This window comes from Somniosus microcephalus, chromosome 11 (assembly GCF_052327205.1).
Source record: "Somniosus microcephalus isolate GS21.2 chromosome 11, FLI_Smic_1.0, whole genome shotgun sequence".
Lineage (NCBI taxonomy): Eukaryota > Metazoa > Chordata > Chondrichthyes > Squaliformes > Somniosidae > Somniosus > Somniosus microcephalus.
Window position 1 is genome coordinate 235,598,274 of NC_140997.1, and position 23,582 is coordinate 235,621,855.

The following is a 23,582-nucleotide window of genomic DNA, read 5'->3' on the forward strand; positions in this document are numbered from 1 at the left end:
CTTGCGGTCTCCATTGTATCTCTGCAGCACCTCGTGCGGCTGCTTCGTGTGACACTGCCATGCTGAAAGCCTAAGATCCTTTTCTGATAGAAGCCGTTTCTGGGTTCCTTCACTTTGAAGCCCACACACAAACTTGTCCCTTAACGTATCTGCTAGTCCCATTCCAAACTGGCAGTGTTTCGATAGCTTGCGCAGTTCCGTTAAATACTCAGCATTACTTTCGTCTTTATGCTGGTTCCTTTTGTGGAACTTAAATCTTTCTGCTATCAGCAGCGGTGTGGGGTTTAAGTGGTCCTGTAGGATTTCCACTATGCTTTCGAAATCCTTATCCACTGGCTTCTCTGGGGTTATTAGGTTTCGCAGTAAGCCATACATTTTTGCACCCATGGAATTCAACAAAACCAGTGCTTTTCTGGCATCTGACACTTCATTCGCCTTGCAGTACACCTCAATGCGTTCCACATATGTCGCCCAATCTTCGACTTCATTGTCGAACGCAGTGACACTGCCACTCTTCGGCATCCCTGGGTGTGGTTAGACTTTCAAAAATGGCGTCTCCCGCGCTCTCCCTTCTTCTCCGCTGGCTCAAAATGGCATCTCCCGCGCTTTCCTTTCTTCCCACGCTCGCCCTTCTTCTCCGCTGCGGCTTCAAAAATGGCGTCTCCCGCGCTCTCCCTTCTTCTCCGCGGCTCAAATGGCGTCTCCCGCGCTCCCTTTCTTTCCCCGCGGACGCTGCTCAGCCCTTGAGTCCTGGCTGCGCTCTGCGCGTTCTCCTGTGCGCCTCTCTCGTTGCCACCGCTCGGTCCTGAACCCCGGCTGTGCTTTACCCTCTCTCTCTTTTTGTTTTCCGTCGACGCCGCTCGATCTTCAACCCCCGGCTGCGCCCTGTGCGCTTTACCCTCTCTCTTACCCCGTCGATGCTGCTCGGCCTTTTCTGTGCCGTCGGTCGGCTCCAGCCGCCGCTGTCCGGGAAGGGTCTGCGCTGTACCTGTTGCCAGTCTGTTGCTGGATCGTCGTGGCTGGAGAACCAAGCCCAGCTCTCAACAGCCTCCCCTGCGATGTTCACTCACTGCCGGACGACTGGGCGGTTGCTCGTGGTCGACGCCCGTGCTTCTGGCCTCGACTTTCTTCCACTGCCCTCCCGGAGCGAATCCTTGGAAGGAAATGCAGAGTTGCAGGTAGATTCGAATCGACTTCGTCGCCACTGTTGAATCCGTGAATCTTAAAGTATGATGTTCTTCAATAACTAGACGGAGGCTGTAAATTAACAATCAACAGGTGTTTACTGGAGGAGGGTAGTCTAAAGACTGACAGTACAGATGCCTGCTCAAGGCTTATATACAGGTGTGGTCACTGCCGGTACTACAGTATACAGGAGCTGTAAAAGTAGTTCTCTCTTAAAGGTACATACACTACAATGCCGGCCAAAAAAGAGCTCTCCAGCCTAATCCCACTCTCCAGCTCTTGGTCCATAGCCCTGTGGGTTACGGCACTTCAAGTGCATATCCAAGTACTTTTTAAATGTGATGAGGGTCTCTGCCTCGACCACCCTTTCAGGCAGTGAGTTCCAGACCCCCACCACCCTCTGGGTGAACAAAGTTCTCCTCAACTCCCCTCTAATCCTCCGACCAATTACTTTAAATCTCTGCCCCCTGGTTATTGACCTCTCTGCTAAGGGAAATAGGTCCTTCCTACCCACTCTATCCAGGCCCCTCAGAATTTTATACACCTCAATCAAGTCTCCCCTCAGCCTCCTCTGTCCCAAAGGAAACAACCCCAGCCTCTGCAAAGTTATTTATTTTAGTTGAAGTACTCAGCTTTGGGCCTGTGACACCGCCAAAAGTTCACAGAAGCAGATTAAGCTTGACCAATAGGGTACACTAACTTCAGATCATCCAAACATCCGCTGCCCGTGTCCTAACTCACACCCAGTCCCGTTCACCCATCACCCACTGTGCTCACTGCCCCGTGTCCTAACTCACACCCAGTCCCGTTCACCCATCACCCCCTGTGCTCACTGCCCCGTGTCCTAACTCACACCCAGTCCCGTTCACCCATCACCCCCTGTGCTCACTGCCCCGTGTCCTAACTCGCACCCAGTCCCGTTCACCCATCACCCCCTGGGCTCACTGCCCCGTGTCCTAACTCACACCCAGTCCCGTTCACCCATCACCCCCTGTGCTCACTGCCCCGTGTCCTAACTCACACCCAGTCCCGTTCACCCATCACCCCCTGTGCTCACTGCCCCGTGTCCTAACTCACACCCAGTCCCGTTCACCCATCACCCCCTGTGCTCACTGCCCCGTGTCCTAACTCACACCCAGTCCCGTTCACCCATCACCCCCTGTGCTCACTGTCCCGTGTCCTAACTCACACCCAGTTCCGTTCACCCATCACCCCCTGTGCTCATTGCCCCGTGTCCTAACTCACACCCAGTCCCGTTCACCCATCACCCCCTGTGCTCACTGCCCCGTGTCCTAACTCACACCCAGTCCTGTTCACCCATCACCCACTGTGCTCACTGCCCCGTGTCCTAACTCACACCCAGTCCCGTTCACCCATCACCCCCTGTGCTCACTGCCCCGTGTCCTAACTCACACCCAGTCCCGTTCACCCATCACCCCCTGTGCTCACTGCCCCGTGTCCTAACTCACACCCAGTCCCGTTCACCCATCACCCCCTGTGCTCACTGCCCCGTGTCCTAACTCACACCCAGTCCCGTTCACCCATCACCCCCTGTGCTCACTGCCCCGTGTCCTAACTCACACCCAGTCCCGTTCACCCATCACCCCCTGTGCTCACTGTCCCGTGTCCTAACTCACACCCAGTCCTGTTCACCCATCACCCCCTGTGCTCACTGCCCCGTGTCCTAACTCACACCCAGTCCCGTTCACCCATCACCCCCTGTGCTCACTGCCCCGTGTCCTAACTCACACCCAGTCCCGTTCACCCATCACCCCCTGTGCTCACTGCCCCGTGTCCTAACTCACACCCAGTCCCGTTCACCCATCACCCCCTGTGCTCACTGCCCCGTGTCCTAACTCTCACCCAGTCCCGTTCACCCATCACCCCCTGTGCTCACTGCCCCGTGTCCTAACTCACACCCAGTCCCGTTCACCCATCACCCCCTGCGCTCACTGCCCCGTGTCCTAACTCACACCCAGTCCCGTTCACCCATCGCCCCCTGCGCTCACTGCCCCGTGTCCTAACTCACACCCAGTCCCGTTCACCCATCGCCCCCTGTGCTGCAGGCTCTGTGAGGAAAGAACCTACCTGGTCCCTGACAGCAGCCTCGGTGCGGCCCGATCAGCCCGATGCTCTGCAGCAGAGTGCCGGGCTGATCAATCTCTGGTGAAGAAAGAAAAAAAAACAGAAAGAGCGTTCCATATTTTTATTCAGCTACCTCGGCCACCTCGCCATTAAGCCTCAGTCCCGAGGTGCCCAGCCTCCCGATCAGCGCCCCCTGCAGCTGTCGGTGTCATTGCCCGGCGATGCTGCAGGGGGCGGAAATGAATTTCGGGACCGGGTTGCCACCAGAGCGATGAACAGCCGGATGACATCACGATCTCCGGGCGCAGGTGATCGCGGCGCTCGGGGTTACCGCTGCCGCAAATCGCCAGGTGAATAGCTGCGTCTGGGCGGAAAGGCCTTAGTGCCCCCTTATCACCCCCCGGAATCGCTAACGGGAGGCGCTAAGGGGCGGTTCTAAGGGGAGGCGCTAGCGGGAGGCGCTAAGGCACCAAATTTCTAGCCCTTTAAAGTCGGGCTGACCTTTATCACCAGCTACTTCTCTCACTCTCGTAGTTAAAGTCTTTATTCACACGATTATCTATTGTTCTGTTAATTTGTTTATCTGGTTACGTTAGAGAGAATAACACACTAATACTCAGCCACCAATCACCTACCTGCAGTCCTGTGACGTCACCCCTTGCTGTTCTTTTGGAATCTCCGGGTTGGTGCTGTTTCGGGACAGGCGCCTCTGCTGACAACTCCTCGCAGGTCCGGGTCTACATCGGCTCCCGGTCCGGAAATGCCTCAATTAAAAAATGTTCATGCTTCTTTGGTAATCCCTCCATGGCCTCGCCCCTCTCTATCTCCGTAACCTTCACCAGCTCCTACAAACCCCCGAGATCTCTGCGTTCCTCTAATTCTGGCCTCTTGTGAATCCCCGATTTCCATCGCTCCACCATTGGCGGCCGTGCCTTCAGCTGCCAGGGCCCCGAGCTCTGGAATTCCCTCCCTGAACCTCTCCGCCTCTCTCTCCTCCTTAAAGATGCTCCTTAAAACCGACCTCTTTGACCAAGCTTTTGGTCACCTGTCCTAATATCTCCTTATGTGGCTCGGTGTCAGATGATGTCTGATAATCGCTCCTGTGAAGCACCTTGGGACGTTTTACTATGTTAAAGGCGCTATATAAATACAAGCTGTTGTTGTAACAATCACTGAGTGCATTTTATAATCTGACTTTTCTATCGATTAGACCTTTCGCCCAGCTGCCATGTACATCGAGAGATCCGCGGACTTCGGTCAGACGTGGAAGGTGTATCGCTACTTCGCTTTCAACTGTACGGTCGCTTTCCCTTACGTCCCCAGCGGCCCCCTGAGGAAGATCGACGACGTTATCTGCGACCATCGTTACTCCGACATCGAACCGTCTACGGAGGGCGAGGTTCGTGTTCAGTGTCTGTGGGATCGCGCTCTTCAGTTGGGAAACTTGAGGGAAGAGGGAGGGAGAAGGTCGAGCTGTGAGATCACAGCTGTCTGATCCAATGACCTGCAGATATTGTGCCCGATGTTCATTCCCGCGCTTGCCTCAGCATTCTGCTCCCAACTCTCACATTGTAAAATGGGCAATATCGGCTCGGCCAATCAGTGAAGATCTCTCCCGATTTACGAATCAATTGAAGTCAAAAATTCTCCCTACTCTCTCTGAAATGGAATCATTGAAAGGATTCATCCCAAATCATGGAATGCATTCATCCGGAATCATGGACAGGGATCGCTTTTATAGATATGTGAAGAGAAAAAGTTTGGTGAAGTCCAGCGTAGGTCCCTTGCAGTCGGAATCAGGGGAATTTATAATGGGGAACAAAGAAATGGCAGACCAATTAAATACATACTTTGGTTCTGTCTTCACAAAGGAGGACACAAATAACCTCCAGAGATGTCGGGGAACATAGGGTCTAATGAGAGGAAGGAACTGAATGAAATCAGTATTTGTAGGGAAATGGTGTTAGGGAAATTGACGGGATTGAAGGCCGATAAATCCCCAGGGCCTGATAATCTACATCCTAGGGTACTTAAGGAAGTGGCCCTAGAAATAGTAGATGCGTTGCTGGTCATCTTCCAACATTCGATAGACTCTGGAACAGTACCCATGGTTTGGAGGGTAGCTAATGTTACCCCACTGTTCAAAAAGGTGGTAGAGAGAAAATGGGGAATTGCAGACCGGTAAGCCTGACATCGGTAGTGGGGAAAATGCTAGAGTCCATTATAAAAGATGTAATAGCAGAGCACTTGGAAAGCAGTGACAGGATCAGACAAAGTCAACATGGATTTACAAAAGGTAAATCGTGCTTGACTAATCTACTGGAATTTTTTGAGGATGTAACTGGTAGAATAGATAAGGGAGAACCAGTGGATGTGGTGTATTTGGACTTTCAGAAGGCTTTCGATAAGGTCCCGCATAAGAGATTAGCGTGTAAAGTTAAGGCACATGGGATTGGGGGCAAGGTATTGACTTGGATAGAGAACTGGTTGGCAGACAGAAAGCAAAGAGCTGGAATAAACGGCTCTTTTTCCGAGTGGCAGGCAGTGACTAGTGGGGTACCGCAGGGATCGGTCCTAGGAACCCAGCTATTCACAATATATATTAAATGATCTAGACGAGGGAACTAGATGTAATATCTCCAAGTTTGCATACGACACAAAGCTGGGTGGGCGTGTGTGCTGTGAGGAGGATGCCGAGAAACTCCAATATGATTTGGACAGGTTGGGTGATTGGGCAGATGCATGGCAGATGCAGTATAATGTGGATAAATGCGAGGTTATCCACTTTGGTGGCAAAAATAGGAAGGCAGATTATTATCTGAATGCCAATAGATTGGGAGAAGGGGAAGTGCAATGAGACCTGGGTGTTCTTGTGCGCCAGTCGCTGAAGGTAAGCATGCAGGTGCAGCAGGCGGTTAAGAAGGCAAATGGTATGTTGGCCTTTGTAGTGAGAGGGTTCGAGTACAGGAACAAGGATGTCTTGCTGCAGTTGTACAGGGCCTTGGTGAGACCACACCTTGAGTATTGTGTGCAGTTTTGGTCACCTTATCTGAGGAGGGATGTTCTTGCCATGGAGGGAGTGCAGCGAAGATTCACCAGAATGATACCTGGGATGGCAGGAATGACGTATGAAGAGAGATTGGGTTGATTGGGCTTATACTTGCTGGAGTTTAGAAGAATGAGAGGGGATCTCATTGAAACTTATAAAATTCTAACAGGACTAGACAGACTAGATGCAGGAAGGATGTTCCCGATGGCGGGGGAGTCCTGAACCAGGGGTCACAGTCTAAAGATAAGGGGTAAGCCATTTAGGACAGAGATGAGGAGGAATTTCTTCACCCAGAGAGTGGTGAACCTGTGGAATTCTCTACCACAGAATGCAGTTGAGGCCAATTCATTAAATATATTCAAGAAGGAGTTAGATATATTTCTTAAGGCTAAAGGGATCAAGGGATATGGGGAGAAGGCAGGGACAGGGTACTGAACTTGGATGATCAGCCATGATCTCATTGAATGGCGGAGTAGGCTCGAGGGGCCGAATGGCCTACTCCTGCTCCTATCTTCTATGTTTCTATGTTTCTACAGCACTGATGCTGAATCTTGGCTGCATTTCCTGACTGAAGTGATCCAATTCTTTGGTCGTACAGTAGTGTCCATATTCCGGCCCCACCAAACGCTTAGCTTCTCAATTCACCATCCATGGCAAGGAGGCCTTGAGCAACTCTCCGCTGTTCAGAGAGATTGTCATCTCCCAGATCTCCCACGACTACCTTTCCTCAGCATTTCCACGTTGTATTGGCCCTGCCTCCCATCCCAGCTTTAGATGCATGTTATTTGAACAGAAATGTGTGTTCTCATATCACAACAAGTTGACTAAAGTAAATGCTGCTCATGTGTCACTCTGGGTTCAGTGGGCAGCACTCTCGTCTCTGAGTCAGGAGGTCGTGGGTTCAGGTCCCACTACAGAGTCTTGAGCACAAAAATCCAGGCTGACATTCCCAGTGCAGTACTGAGGGAGCGCCGCACTGTCGGAGGGGCAGTACTGAGGGAGCGCTGCACTGTCGGAGGGGCAGTACTGAGGGAGCGCCGCACTGTCGGAGGGGCAGTACTGAGGGAGCGCTGCACTGTCGGAGGGGCAGTACTGAGGGAGCGCTGCACTGTCGGAGGGGCAGTACTGAGGGAGCGCTGCACTGTTGGAGGAGCAGTACTGAGGGAGCGCTGCACTGTTGGAGGGGCAGTACTGAGGGAGCGCCGCACTGTCGGAGGGGCAGTACTGAGGGAGTGCCGCACTGTCGGAGGAGCAGTACTGAGGGAGCGCCGCACTGTCGGAGGGGCAGTACTGAGGGAGCGCCGCACTGTCGGAGGGGCAGGACTGAGGGAGCGCCGCACTGTCGGAGGGGCAGTACTGAGGGAGCACCACACTGTCGGAGGGACAGTACTGAGAGAGTGCTGCACTGTCGGAGGGACAGTACCGAGGGAGCGCTGCACTGTCAGAGGGGCAGTACCGAGGGAGTGCAGCACTGTTGGAGGTGCCGTCTTTCGGATGAGACGCTAAACCAAGGCCCCGTCTGCCCTCTCAGGTGGACGTAAAACATCCCATGACCACATTTAGAAGAACAGCCTCGACATCTCCCGGTGTCCGGGCCAACATTCCTCCCTCAACCAACACCACCAAAAACAGGTGACCCGGTCATTCCGCGCTGCCTGTGAGATCTTGCTGTGCGCAAATTGGCTGCTGCATTTCCTACATTACAACAGTCATTCCCACAAGTCACGATAATTAATTATGCGAAGTTCTTGGCATGCTTCGATGTGTTGAAGTGCTAGAGAAATGCAAGAAAGTAGATTTGAATAGCCCTGGCCAGAATCTTTCACACCTCGCCAACAGATAAAGATTATTATTAATGCTTTGGGTTCATGACAAACACACATCGAGCCTGACAAGAAGTTGTTCCGCTTGGATCAGAATTTCCACAGCCAGAGGGAAAATTAAATAGTGCGGCTTAAAATATAACCTCAGGTCATTCCAAGCTTTTCGTTTTTTTCACAACAAGATCTTTCAACAGCTCGTAATACAGGTGATGATGTATAGCGGGGTTTAAGCGCATCGCGCTGTTGCTAGGTGAAGTGTTGCGTGAGATCAGAATTACAGTCCTAGGGATCGACAATCCCGGGACAAACATGCGTGAAATGGAGTGGATTCTGAGTAGATTGGCATGTTCGTCAACCTCCTTATCCAGATCTGGCTGTAGAATGTAAAAGGTCGTGCGTTAAAGTCCCACTCCAGAGACTCGAGTCCCATAATCCAGACCGACACCCCCAGCGCAGTACTGAGGGAGCACAGCACTGTCGGAGAGGCAGCACTGAGGGAGCGCCGCACTGTCGGAGGAGCAGTACTGAGGGAGTGCCGCACTGTCGGAGGAGCAGTACTGAGGGAGCGCCGCACTGTCGGAGGAGCAGTACTGAGGGAGCGCCGCACTGTCGGAGGGGCAGTACTGAGGGAGTGCCGCACTGTCGGAGGGGCAGTACTGAGGGAGCGCCGCACTGTCGGAGGGGCAGTACTGAGGGAGTGCCGCACTGTCGGAGGGGCAGTACTGAGGGAGCGCCGCACTGTCGGAGGAGCAGTACTGAGGGAGCGCCGCACTGTCGGAGGAGCAGTACTGAGGGAGCGCCGCACTGTCGGAGGAGCAGTACTGAGGGAGCGCCGCACTGTCGGAGGGGCAGTACTGAGGGAGTGCCGCACTGTCGGAGGGGCAGTACTGAGGGAGCGCCGCACTGTCGGAGGGGCAGTACTGAGGGAGTGCCGCACTGTCGGAGGGGCAGTACTGAGGGAGCGCCGCACTGTCGGAGGGGCAGTACTGAGGCAGCGCCGCACTGTTGGAGGGGCAGTACTGAGGGAGTGCCGCACTGTCGGAGGGGCAGTACTGAGGGAGTGCCGCACCGTCGGAGGAGCAGTACTGAGGGAGCGCCGCACTGTCGGAGGGGCAGTACTGAGGGAGCGCTGCACTGTCGGAGGAGCAGTACTGAGGGAGCGCCGCACTGTCGGAGGGGCAGTACTGAGGGAGTGCTGCACTGTCAGAGGGGCAGTACTGAGGGAGCGCCGCACTGTAGGAGGGGCAGTACTGAGGGAGTGCTGCACTGTCGGAGGGGCAGTACTGAGGGAGTGCTGCACTGTCGGAGGGGCAGTAGTTAGGGAGTGCCGCACTGTCGGAGGGGCAGTACTGAGGGAGCGCCGCACTGTTGGAGGGGCAGTACTGAGGGAGTGCTGCACTGTCGGAGGGACAGTACTGAGGGAGCGCCGCACTGTTGGAGGGGCAGTACTGAGGGAATGCTGCACTTTCGGAGAGGCAGTACTGAGGGAGCGCCGCACTGTCGGAGGTGCAGTACTGAGGGAGCGCCGCAATGTCGGAGGGGCAGTACTGAGTGAGTGCTGCACTGTCGGAGGGGCAGTACTGAGGGAGTGCTGCACTGTCAGAGGGGCAGTACTGAGGGAGCGCCGCACTGTCGGCGGGGCAGTACTGAGGGAGCGCCGCACTGTTGGAGGGGCAGTACTGAGGGAGTGCTGCACTGTCGGAGGGGCAGTACTGAGGGAGTGCTGCACTGTCGGAGGGGCAGTACTGAGGGACTGCCGCACTGTCGGAGTGGCAGTACTGAGGGAGTGCCGCAGTATCGGAGGAGCAGTACTGAGGGAGCGCCGCACTGTCGGAGGGGCATTACTGAGGGAGCGCTGCACTGTCGGAGGAGCAGTACTGAGGGAGCGCCGCACTGTCGGAGGGGCAGTACTGAGGGAGCGCCGCACTGTCGGAGGAGCAGTACTGAGGGAGCGCCGCACTGTCGGAGGGGCAGTACTGAGGGAGTGCTGCACTGTCAGAGGGGCAGTACTGAGGAAGCGCCGCACTGTCGGAGGGGCAATACTGAGGGAGCGCCACACTGTTGGAGGGGCAGTACTGAGGGAGTGCTGCACTGTCGGAGGGGCAGTACTGAGGGAGTGCCGCACTGTCAGAGGGGCTGTACTGAGGGAGTGCCGCACTGTCGGAGGAGCAATACTGAGGGAGCGCCGCACTGTCGGAGGGGCAGTACTGAGGGAGCGCTGCACTGTCGGAGGAGCAGTACTGAGGGAGCGCCGCACAGTCGGAGGTGCAGTACTGAGGGAGTACTGCACTGTCGGAGGGGCAGTACTGAGGGAGCGCCGCACTGTCGGAGGGGCAGTACTGAAGGAGCACTGCACTGTTAGAGGGGCAGTACTGAGGGAGCGCCGCACTGTCGGAGGGGCAGTACTGAGGGAGCGCCGCACTGTCGGAGGGGTAGTACTGAGGGAGTGCTGCACTGTCGGAGGGGCAGTACTGAGGGAGCACCGCACTGTCGGAGGGGCAGTACTGAAGGGGCACTGCACTGTTAGAGGGGCAGTACTGAGGGAGCGCCGCACTGTCGGAGGGGCAATACTGAAGGGGCACTGCACTGTTAGAGGGGCAGTACTGAGGGAGTGCTGCACTGTCAGAGGGTCAGTACTGAGGGAGCGCCGCACTGTCGGAGGGGCAGTACTGAGGGAGCACCGCACTGTCGGAGGGGCAGTACTGAGGGAGCGCTGCACTGTCGGAGGGGCAGTACTGAGGGAGTGCTGCACTGTCAGAGGGGCAGTACTGAGGGAGCGCCGCACTGTCGGAGGGGCAGTACTGATGGAGCGCCGCACTGTGCGAGGGGCAGTACTGAGGGAGTGCTGCACTGTCGGAGAGGCAGTACTGAGGGAGTGCTGCACTGTCGGAGGGGCAGTACTGAAGGAGTGCCGCACTGTCGGAGGGGCAGCACTGAGGGAGCGCCGCACTGTTGGAGGGTCAGTACTGAGGGAGTGCTGCACTGTCGGAGGGGCAGTACTGAGGAAGCGCCGCACTGTCGGAGGGGCAGTACTGAGGGAGTGCTGCACTGTCGTAGGGGCAGTACTGAGGGAGCGCCGCACTGTCGGAGGAGCAGTACTGAGGGAGCGCTGCACTGTCGGAGGGGCAGTACTGAGGGAGTGCTGCACTGTCGGAGGGGCAGTACTGAGGGAGCACCGCACTGTCGGAGGGGCAGTACTGAAGGAGCACTGCACTGTTAGAGGGGCATTACTGAGGGAGCGCCGCACTGTCGGAGGTGCAGTACTGAGGGAGCGCCGCACTGTCGGAGGGGCAGTACTGAGGGAGTGCTGCACTGTCGGAGGGGCAGTACTGAGGGAGTGCTGCACTGTCAGAGGGGCAGTACTGAGGGAGCACCGCACTGTCGGAAGGGCAGTACTGAGGGAGCGCCGCACTGTTGGAGGGGCAGTACTGAGGGAGTGCTGCACTGTTGGAGGGGCAGTACTGAGGGAGTGCTGCACTGTTGGAGGGGCAGTACTGAGGGAGTGCTGCACTGTCGGAGGGGCAGTACTGAGGGAGTGCTGCACTGTCAGAGGGGCAGTACTGAGGGAGCACAGCACTGTCGGAGGGGCAGTACTGAAGGAGCACTGCACTGTCGGAGGGGCAGTACTGAGGGAGTGCTGCACTGTCAGAGGGGCAGTACTGAGGGAGCACCGCACTGTCCGAGGGGCAGTACTGAGGGAGCGCCGCACTGTTGGAGGGGCAGTACTGAGGGAGTGCTGCACTGTTGGAGGGGCAGTACTGAGGGACTGCTGCACTGTCAGAGGGGCAGTACTGAGGGAGTGCCACACTGTCGGAGGGGCAGTACTGAGGGAGCGCAGCACTGTTGGAGGGGCCGTCTTTCAGATGAGGTGTCAAACCGAGGCTCCATCAGCCCTTTCAGGTGAATGTAAAAGATCCCATGGCACTATTTCGAAGAAGAGCGGGGGAGTTCTCCCCGGTGTCCTGGGGCCAATATTTATCCCTCAACCAACATCACTAAAAAAGATGGTCTGATCATTCTCAAATTGCTGTTTGCGGGATCTTGCTGTGCGCAAATTGGCTGCTCCGTTTCCTACATTACAACAGTGACTACACTTCAATAATACTTCATTGACTGTGAAGCACTTTGGGCCGTCCTGAGGTTCTTCCTTGTAATTATACAGAATCGCTCAGAAACAACTCAGAATCTGCTTTATGTACCATTTGTCCAAGGTCCAGATATGAATGTCAGTTAATAAATTGTATGAATTCTTCCCTCAGGTTATTTATAAAGTGCTGGATCCCGCCATCAAAGTGGGCGATCCCTATAGCCTGGAGATTCAAGGTGAGGGATTGTGGCTTTCCATGTCTCGATGATGCTATAGTTTGGTTTTCGAAGATTATTCAAAGTTTCCCATCAGCTCGACACTTCTGGTCAAGATTTTAGAGTCAAAATTTGGTTTCAGGATTTTATAGAATAGCCTTTACACACGAGAGAATGTACTAAAAACAGAAAATGCTGGAAACACTCAGCAGGTCAGGCAGCACCTGTGGAGAGAGAAACCGAGTGAACGTTTCAGCTCAATGACCCTTCCCTGGAGAATGTACTCCTCGGTTAGTGTGACTGTGAACAGGAGAGTGCACTGGACGAGCGATGTCCACCATTCGGCCCCTCTGCTCCGTGCCGGTGTTTCTGCTCCACACCAGCCTCCTCCCACCCCTCTTCATCTCACCCCATCACCATCACCGTCTATTCCTTTCTCCCTCATGTGTTTATCCAGCTTCCCCTTAAATGTATCTCTGCGATTCGCCTCAACCACTCCCTGTGGTAGCGAGTTCCACATTCTCCCCACTCTCTGGGTAAAGAAGTTTCTCCTGAATTCCCTATTGGATTTATCAGTGACTCTCTTATATTGATGGCCCCCAGTTCTGGTCTCCCCCACAAGTGGAAACATCTTCCCTACGTCTACCCTCTCGAACCCCTTCATAATTTTATCAGGTCACCCTCAGCCTTCTCTTTTCTAGAGAAAGAGCCCCAGCCTGTTCAGTCTTTTCTGATAGTTTTAACCTCTCAGTTCTGGGATCATCCTTGTAAATCTTTTGTTGCACCTTTTCCAGTGCCTCTACATCCTTTCAGTAAGATGGTGACCAGCGCTGTGCGCAGTGCTCCGAGTGCGGTCTAACCAAGGTTCCATACGAGGGCTTGGTTTGCTCTTTATGGCCTTGTTAACCTGCGTCACTACTTTGAATGATTCGTGAATCCGTATCCCAGACCCTTTTGCGCATTTCGGCGCTTATTTCCCAAGGAGTGTATGGCCTCCTTCCTCTTCCTTTGTTTGTCACTGGTGGGCTGGTGGACGGAGGGTCTACCCTGTGCTGAATTAGCAGGAGTGGCTCCAGGCTAATCTCTGGTTGGTGGTGTCATGGGGTGGATCGTCGAATGATAAATTCATGAAGTGTTGGTGCCCTTGGGGTTCCATTTCCTGGGGGTCTCACCTCGGCTTTGCAAATGGCCCGAGCTGGTGATAAAACCACAAATCTCCTTTTACAATCTCACAGCACAGAGTGAGGCCATTTGGCCCATCGTGCCTGTGCCGGCTCTTTGAGCAAGCTCTCCAATTAGTCCCACTCCCCCTGCTCTTTCCCCACAGCCCTGCACATTTTTCCCCTTCAAGTATTTCTCCAATTCCCTTTTGAAAGTTACTATTGAATCTGCTTCCACCGCCCTTTCAGGCAGCGCATTCCAGATCACAACAACTCGCTGCGTTAATAAAAAAAACTCTCCTCATCTCCCCCCCCAGCTTCTTCAGTCAAGTAGCTGAGCAGTAACCGGGCAGGATTGGGTCTGGACCCAGCCGCAACATTTCTGATGGGCCGAGGGGGAGGCAGGCTCCCCACCTGCCCCAAACACGGCATCAGAGAGGGTGGGGCCAAGGCAATTAATTTCCCTGCACAACTTAAGAACATAAGAATTAGGAGCAGGAGTCAGCCATTCGGCCCCTCGAGCCTGCTCCGCCATTCAATAAGATCATGGCTGATCTTCGACCTCAACTCCACTTTCCCGCCCGATCTCCATATCCCTCGATTCCCCGAGAGTCCAAAAATCTACCAATCTCTGCCTTGAATGTATTCAAAGACTCAGCATCCACGGCCCTCTGGGGCAGAGAATTCCAAAGATTCACCACCCTCTGAGTGAAGAAATTCCTCCTCATCTCAGTCTTAAATGGCCGACCCCTTATCCTGAGACTGTGACCCCTGGTTCTAGACCCTCCAGCCAGGGGGGAAACAGCCTCTCAGCATCTACCCTGTCAATCCCCCTCAGAATCTTGTATGTTTCAATGAGATCACCTCTCATTCTTCTAAACTCCAGAGAGTATCGGCCCATTCTACACAATCTCTCCTCATAGGACAACCCTCTCATCCCAGGAATCAATCTAATGAACCTTCGTTGCACCGCCTCCAAGGCAAGTATATCCTTCCTTAGATAAGGAGACCAAAACTGTGCACAGTACTCCAGGTGTGGTCTCACCAAGGCCCTGTACAATTGGAGCAAGACTTCCTCACTCTTATACTCCAACCCACGTTGAGTGAATGGTGTTCGGTTCACATTGACGCCCGATTGATCGTTCTGTTGACGTTCTCCTTTGCGATTTTATTGCCTTTAGATCTGCTGCGGATTACTAATTTAAAAATACACTTCACCAAACTGCACACGCTCGGAGATAACCTGCTGGACCGGCGAGTGGAGGTTCTGCAGAAGTATTATTACGCTGTGTACGAGCTGGTGGTTAGAGGCAGTTGCTTCTGTTACGGACATGCCTCGGAATGCTCCCCTGTGGCTGGGATACAAGGAGGTGTGCTGGGAATGGTAAGTGACATGAATCAGTCATTCATGAAAGAAAGACTTATGAAATAATACTGAGCAGCCTGCGGGTGGCGATGTCCTGGGAGAGTATAACTACTCGGGCACGGGCCCAGCTTGCCCAGGACATTCTTTAACAGGAACTAGTGAAGGACACAACTAGACCTCCATGTTGTAAAGCAGTTGATTAAAGCTTTGTTTAACGCTTAGACCAAGTGCCTCGTAGTTTTCTTACGTCAGTAAGATCCCGTAAAACCTGTAGGTAAGAGCCTCTCTACATCAATTCCCCGTGCTGCTGATTGAGTGAAGAGTGCGTGGTGTAAACGAGTCACAGTTTGAGGCGCTCAGTTGTTCCGGGTTTTGAGCGATCTAACCAGTGACCCGGAAAGCGACCACTGCAGGCCACTCAACAAACAGCCAGAAAACGTTTTAATATTTACATTTGTGTGGAGCGAGACGGCGCAAGTCCAATTTCCCACCAGTCAGAGGGCCCCAAATTCAGGTGAATTACAGTCCATGAGCTGGTGATCCTCGTCTTCATTGAAGATTCGATCACAGACATGAAACCAGACACTTTTTATAATTCATTCATGGGATGTGGGCGTCGCTGGCAAGGCCGGCATTTATTGCCCATCCCTAGCTGCCCAGAGAAGGTGGTGGTGAGCCTTCACCTTGAACAACTGAGTGTCTCGCTCGGCCACTTCAGAGGGCAGTTAAGAGTCAACCAGGTTGGTGTGGGACTGGAGTCACCTATAGGCCCAGAGCGGGTGAGGACGGCAGGTTTCCTTCCCTGAAGGACATCAGTGACCCAGTTGGGTTTTTACGGCAATTCAGTCTGATACTAACTTTTTATTCCAGATTTATTTAATTAATTGAAATTTCCCAGCTGCAAAATTCCCCAAATGCAGGTGGGATTCTGATCTCCTGTCTGTGGATCCTTACTTTGGGATCGGGATTACCAGGCCAGTAATATTAGCACCGTGCGACCATACCTCGTAATATCTGATCCACTACAACACATAGGCTGCTTTCTCCACCCATTCTCTGATTTCATTCAGATTCACGGAAGATGTAGCTGCAAGCACAACACGAAAGGGTTAAACTGCGAGCAGTGCAAGAACTTCTACCACGAGTTGCCATGGAAACCAGCGGAGGCTGACAATCCGCACGCCTGCAAAGGTTGGTCAGTTTCCTAATCCCTCCGCCTCCTCTGGGAGCTGCTTTCTCCGTTAACTTCTTCCCTCCACACCTGCACCTGAAATAGTTCCTCTTTTTAATTTCTGCCACAGTTGAACCCTCTCCCTCGCGCTCTCCCCGTGACCGAGTTTTATTATCTAAGGAGAAGGATTGAGTAGAAACTGTGCATCAGTCTGTTACAGGAACAGACAGATAAAGCTGTGTTATTGCTGTTTATTACACCAACAATGAGTCAGAGGTTCGTGGGTTCAAGTTCCACTCCAGAGACTTGAGCACATAAATCTAGGCTGGCACTCCCAGGGCAGTACTGAGGGAGCACCGCACTGTCAGAGGGGCGGTACTGAGGGAGCGCCGCACTGTCAGAGGGGCGGTACTGAGGGAGCGCCGCACTGTCGGAGGGGCAGTACTGGGGGAGTGCTGCACTGTCGGAGGTGCAGTACTGAGGGAGCGCTGCACTGTCAGAGCGGCAGTACTGAGGGAGCGCCACACTGTTGGAGGGGCAGTATTGAGGGAGTGCTGCACCGTCGGAGGGGCAGTACTGAGGGAGCGCTGCACTGTCGGAGGGGCAGTACTGAGGGAGGCTGCACTGTTGGGGGCAGTACTGAGGGAGCGCCGCACTGTCAGAGGTGCAGTACTGAGGGAGCGCTGCACTGTCAGAGCGGCAGTACTGAGGGAGCGCCACACTGTTGGAGGGGCAGTATTGAGGGAGTGCTGCACCGTCGGAGGGGCAGTACTGAGGGAGCGCTGCACTGTCGGAGGGGCAGTACTGAGGGAGGCTGCACTGTTGGGGGCAGTACTGAGGGAGCGCCGCACTGTCGGAGGGGCAGTACTGAGGGAGCGCTGCACTGTCGGAAGTGCAGTACTGAGGGAACGCTGCACTGTCAGGGGGGCAGTAATGAGGGAGCGCTGCACTGTCGGAGGGGCAGTACTGAGGAAGTGCTGCACTGTCGGAGGGGTAGTACTGAGGGAGCGCTGCACTGTCGGAGGGGCAGTACTGAGGGAGCACCGCACTGTCGGAGGGGCAGTACTGAGGGAGCGCTGCACTGTCGGAGTGACAGTACTGAGGGAGCGCTGCACTGTCGGAGGGGCAGTACTGAGGGAGTGCTGCACTGTAGGAGGGGCAGTACTGAGGGAGCGCCACACAATCAGAGGGGCAGTACTGAGGGAGCGCAGCATTGTTGGAGGGGCAGTACTGAGCGAGCCTGCATTGTTGGGGGCAGTACTGAGGGAGCGCTACACTGTCAGAGGGGCAGTACTGAGGGAGCGCCGCACTGTCAGAGGGGCAGTACTGAGGGAGTGCTGCCCTGTCGGAGGGGCAGTACTGAGGGAGCGCAGCACTGTCAGAGGGGCAGTACTAAGGGAGCGCTGCACTGTCGGAGGGGCAGTACTGAGGGAGCGCTGCACTGTCGGAGGGGCAGTACTGAGGGAGCGCTGCACTGTCGGAGGGTCAGTACTGAGGTAGCGCTGCACTGTCGGAGGGCCAGTACTGAGGGAACGCTGCACTGTCGGAGGGGCAGTACTAAGGGAGCGCTGCACTGTCGGAGGGGCGGTACTGAGGGAGCGCTGCACTGTCGGAGGGGCAGCACTGAGGGAGCGCTGCACTGTCAGAGGGGCGGTACTGAGGGAGCACTGCACTGTCAGAGGGGCAGTACTGAGGGAGCGCAGTACTGTTGGAGGGGCAGTACTGAGGGAGGCTGCATTGTTGGGGGCAGTACTGAGGGTGCGCCGCACTGTCAGAGGGGCGGTACTGAGGGAGCGCTGCACTGTCGGAGGGGCAGTACTGAGGGAGCGCCGCACTGTCAGAGGGGCAGTACTGAGGGAGCGCAGTACTGTTGGAGGGGCAGTACTGAGGGAGGCTGCATTGTTGGGGGCAGTACTGAGGGTGCGCCGCACTGTCAGAGGGGCAGTACTGAGGGAGCGCAGCACTGTCGGAGGGGCAGTACTGAGGGAGCGCTGCACTGTCGGAGGGGCAGTACTGAGGGAGCGCTGCACTGTCGGAGAGGCAGTACTGAGGGAGTGCTGCACTGTCGGAGGGGCAGTACTGAGGGAGCGCTGCACTGTCGGAGGGTCAGTACTGAGGGAGCGCTGCACTGTCGGAGGGTCAGTACTGAGGTAGCGCTGCACTGTCGGAGGGGCAGCACTGAGGGAGCGCTGCACTGTCGGAGGGGCGGTACTGAGGGAGCACTGCACTGTCGGAGGGTCAGTACTGAGGGAGCGCCGCACTGTCAGAGGGGCAGTACTGAGGGAGCGCCGCACTGTCAGAGGGGCGGTACGGAGGGAGCGCGGCACTGTCGGAGGGGCAGTACTGAGGGAGCGCCGCACTGTCAGAGTGGCAGTACTGACGGAGAGCAGCACTGTTGGAGGGGCCGAACTGAGGGAGCGCTGCACTGTCGGAGGGGCAGTACTGAGGGAGCGCTGCCCTGTCGGAGGGGCAGTACTGAGGGAGCGCCGCACTGTCAGAGGGGCAGTACTGAGGGAGCGCAGCACTGTTGGAGGGGCAGTACTGAGGGAGCGCCGTACTGTCGGAGGGGCAGTACTGAAGGCGCGCCGCACTGTCAGAGGGGCAGTACTGAGGGAGCGCAGCACTGTTGGAGGGGCAGTACTGTGGGAGTGCTGCACTGTCAGACGGGCAGTACTGAGGGAGCGCTGCACTGTCGGACGGGCAGTACTGAGGTAGTGCTGCACTGTTGGTGGGGCAGTACTGAGTGAGCGCTGCACTGTCAGAGGGGCAGTACTGAGGGAGTGCTGCACTGTTGGAAGGGCAGTACTGAGGGAGCGCCGCACTGTCAGAGGGGCAGTACTGAGGGAGCGCAGCACTGTTGGAGGGGCAGTACTGAGGGAGGCTGCATTGTTGGGGGCAGTACTGAGGGTGCGCTGCAGTGTCAGAGGGGCAGTACTGAGGGAGCGCAGCACTGTCGGAGGGGCAGTACTAAGGAGCGCTGCACTGTCGGAGGGTCAGTACTGAGGGAGCGCCGCACTGTCGGAGGGGCAGTACTGAGGGAGCGCTGCACTGTCGGAGGAACAGTACTGAGGGAGCGCTGCACTGTCAGAGGGATAGTACTGAGGGAGCGCTGCACTGTCAGAGGGATAGTAATGAGGGAGCGCTGCACTGTCAGAGGGGCAGTACTGAGGGAGCGCTGCACTGTCGGAGGGGCACTACTGAGGGAGCGCTGCACTGTCGGAGGGGCACTACTGAGGGAGCGCTGCACTGTCGGAGGGTCAGTGCTGAGGTAGCGCTGCACTGTCGGAGGGTCAGTACTGAGGTAGCGCCGCACTGTTGGAGGGGCAGTACTGAGGGAGCCTGCATTGTTGGGGGCAGTACTGAGGGAGCGCCTCACTGTCGGAGGGGCAGTACTGAGGGAGTGCCGCACTGTCAGAGGGGCCCCCTTTCAGATGAGATGTTAAACCAATGCCCTGTCTGCTCTCACAGGTGGACATAAAATATCCCGTGACATTATTAGAAGTAGAGCAGGGGAGTTATCCCTGGTGTCCTGGGTCATGTTTATCCCTCAACCACTAACGATCATCCGGTCATTATCACATTGCTGTTTGTGGGACCTTGCTGTGCGCAAGTTGGCTTTTCTTCCCTTCCTTCCTTCCTTGCAGCCTTCAGTAACTAATCAGATAGACACGAGACACACAAAGTGAATAAGGTGCAGCCGCCTTGTTAGTGACCATCGAAGGCGAACACTCGTGGAGCCTCAGTGACTCTGAGCAGGTCACGGTGCAGGACTCAGGTCCAGGGAGTGGCGAGGTACTGGAAGGTGATGAGATGTCTCCCAGGAGGGCCGAGGGGAGTCAGAGGGGAGTGTAGTGTATGTACCCGTCTACCTTTAAGAGAACTATTGTATGTAACCGTTCACCTTTAGGAGAACTATTTTAGGTGTGGCACTACTTTGTTTGGCTTCTGTATACGGTAATACCGACGGTGACCACACCAGTATATAAGTGTTGTGCCAGGAGTTATTGGGCAGATTCGCCCTGACCTTCGAATAGTAAAGTCCTGTTTTAAGTTACTCTTGGAGTCTGTGTATTAATTAACTAAACAACCCACAGACTTTACAGTGGCGACGAGTCCGATCGTACCCTGCGGCAACAATAATTCCGAAGCAGTTAACGAGCGTCGAGAAGAGGCAACCGCCCTCGTCATTCTGCTGGGAGAAAACTCGAGTCTGCAGAGCTGGAAAGGAGGAAGAATTCAGAGACAAAGACTTCCATCAGCAACAGGCACTGACTGTCCCTTCTGCCACGGTGAGGAGTGAGCCGATCAGCACGAGAAGCAAGGCGGCCATGGTGACTGTGAGTAAGGGAAAAGTAAAAAGAATAACCGGAGGATAAGGGCGCTGCACTCGACCACGGTCGAGGGGGAAAGGAGCCGGACAGAAGTCGGGCCCAGAGGCGCTGAGACTGGGGCAGCGTGGAGCAAGGAAGCCGCGGTACAGACAGGCTGGGGACGCAACGGCGTCGTGAGACAGCTAGACCACGACCGGCGGAAAAGGCCGGGCAGCGACCGAAGCCACGAAGCGCTGTGACCGGGAGCGTAGGCACGGGAAGATATAAAAACTCAGCCGCAGCCGGGGAGGGAAGCACTGGACTGCGAGACGGCTGGGAGAGGCGTTTGGGAGCCGAGCGAGCGGGAGAGGCAGAGCCGACCAAGGGAGACTGCGCGAGAGCCAGCCCAGCGGCTGAACCTGTTCGCCGTCAACGGGGTGTACCCAGCGCCAGTTGCCTTGCCGAGAAAAGGGAAAGCACTGAAGCCGACGCGCAGGCTGTGAATCTGAAAGCCAGCAGCCGTCGCCTGTGGGGGAAAGTGTACCCCTCCCGCTAGGGAAGAAACGCAGGAAGCCGCCATTAGGCAGGGAAGAAGACAGAAGCGGGAAACCGCCATTGAAGTGGGCGGGGAGAGAAGATAAGCGCGGGAAACCGCCATTTTCGCGGGAAAACCGCCATCTTAGAAAAAAAAAAAAAATAAGTTAAAGAAATAATTCGGTGTGTTATCAGAAAGAGAGGAAGATGCCTAAGCGTGGTAACATCAACGATTTTAATGCCGAGGTAGAAGACTGGGCCACGTACGTGGAATGCATCGAGATCTATTGTGAGGCCAATAAAATAGAAGAAGATGACAAAGCTATAACCTTGCTAAACTCGATGGGCGCGAAGACATACGGGCTCTTGAAGCATCTACTATCACCAGCTAAACCGGCGGATCAGACTTTCGATGATATTGTGGCTGTTCTGAAGGATCACTTGAACCCCACACCGTTGATGTTGGCGGAACGATTCAAATTCTATGCGAGAACGCAACGGAAAGACGAAAGCAACGCAGAATACTTGGTCGAACTGCGTAGACTAGCGAAATACTGCCAGTTTGGAGGGAATCTGACAGAGGCATTGCGAGACAAGTTCGTGTGCGGGTTGGCAAAGGAAGGAACGCAAAAGCGACTACTCGAAGAGAACGACCTTACACTTGACAGGGCTGTCCTTATTGCAGCATCGCACGAAGCCGCAGCGAAGGGAACTGCGGAAATGCAGCTAAAGACAGCAGCACTAAGTGTGGATCAAATTACCTCGACAACAACAAAATGCTATCGTTGTGGGAAGACAACACACGACCAGAACCAATGCTGGTTTAAGAACCAGGAATGTAGGAAATGTGGCAAACTGGGTCACATAGCTAAGGTATGCCGGTCAGGGAAGAAGACCAACAACCAAAGGACCAACAACCAAAGGAAGCCATCACAGGAAAAGTACCACAAGGTACACAAGGTGGCTGAGAAGAGTTCAGACGAACAGAATTCAGACTCAGACCCAAACGGCCAGGAGATGGGTAGTCTGAGAATTCACAATGTGAGTAAGGAAGCTGACCTACAAACTATCTGGGTCATGCTAAAAATAGCTGGAATCCAAGTGAAAATGGAGTTGGACACTGGATCAGCTCTATCAGTCATAAATCGAAGGGATTACCACCGGCTATTCTCACACATACCCTTAAGAGATACCAAGTTCGTATTGCAGACATACACGGGGCATAAAGTATACCCCATGGGAAAGATAAGAGTCAAAGTGAGAGATAGGGGTAAAGAACACCCAAGAATGAACTTATACGTACTACATGAGGGAGGACCACCACTTCTAGGACGGGAGTGGATCAAGAAAATAGACATGGAATGGCACTATCTAAAAGCCATAACGAGTGAGGACTCGGTGCAGACAATCAGCTCAGATTCTGAAACGGATGACGATAAGACCAACCCAAATATGAAAGACAAGGCTGAAATGGACTTGCCGACGAAGGCATGCATAAAGGCTTATGCTCCAGAGAAGAACAAAGTTTCAGAACAGAACTCCACCGAACAACGACAACCTAGTTTGACAGAAAATTCTGAGCCTGTTCAAGTTACGGACATATCCATGACGGAAGAACACCGAGCTCGGACTCAAACTTATTTCAAATTACGACAACAATTAGAACAATTGAGTTACCGTCTCGTACAAGAGATGAAAACAATGAAAAAGTTCTATGACACCGAATGGGAGAATCTGGAAAGACAACAGAAGCAGCTAGCTCAAGCAGAGAGCGACCATAGAGCCATCGTGACCAATTACCGATCACATCTCCCTTATGCTGTTCAGGTGTTAGAATATTTGCAGGAAGAAGCAAATGAAGAGGAATCTTCAGGAAGCCAGGATTTTATTCCAGTTCTTCTCTACGACTCCTTATAAGCAGAGTGTGAGAAGTTGAAAGAACAGTATGAACAGGCCCAGGCTACAATTCTGGAAGGGGTTAACTCGGCAACCTCCGAAAAGCTAGTTTCAGTGGAAGCATATGAGCAACTGAAGGTTGAACATGAGCAAGAAGTCCAAAGGCTGCAGGAAATTCTTGATGAGCTCAAGGCCAAGACAGACTCATCGGTAGAAGTTCCATCCATAGATGAGAAATTAGAGGTGAAAGACATGGCAGAACATGAAAGACAAGATGTACAAGAACTCATAAAAATATTAAAGGAAACCCAAGACAAATATGGGGCGGCAATGACCGAGATTCAACAACTTGAAGAACAGATTCAACTGGGAATCCATTCAGTGGAAGAAAAGGGAACTGTAAGAAACACAGAGACTGTAAGAATGACCTCTGAACATGAGCTAGAGAGCATCAAGGCGCAACTTCTCCGAGCGCTGGAAGCCAAAGTACAAGAGGAAAAGAAGGTGAAAGCATTGGAGGAAAAGGTGGATGAAATGGAGAAGACTCTGACCCACAGTGTTCCCGTGGAAGAGTTAACGGTCAGCCAACTCCTTCATATGCTGAAGGACAAGACTCTACAATGGGAACAATCTGAACACGAGCTTCAATCTTCAAAGGGAAGGAGTTCGGAGCTCTCAAAAGTTATGGAAATAGCTGAGGT

General features: G+C 54.3%; 1 protein-coding gene across 3 annotated transcripts in view; it reads left to right on the forward strand.

The window, feature by feature from the left end:
* The window catches only part of lamb2l (laminin, beta 2-like), a 401,500-nt gene that overhangs the window by 120,788 nt on the left and 257,130 nt on the right, over positions 1 to 23,582 (forward strand). For all 3 annotated transcript variants that reach the window (XR_015080088.1, XM_086002162.1, XM_086002163.1), the window contains exons 6-9: positions 4,481 to 4,669; positions 12,402 to 12,465; positions 14,786 to 14,988; positions 16,041 to 16,161. Coding sequence is in view for 2 of the 3 variants with exons in the window: in XM_086002162.1 (XP_085858288.1) it covers positions 4,481 to 4,669; positions 12,402 to 12,465; positions 14,786 to 14,988; positions 16,041 to 16,161 (577 nt within the window). In the remaining variant the exon portion in view is untranslated. The remainder of the gene's footprint in view (positions 1 to 4,480; positions 4,670 to 12,401; positions 12,466 to 14,785; positions 14,989 to 16,040; positions 16,162 to 23,582) is intronic.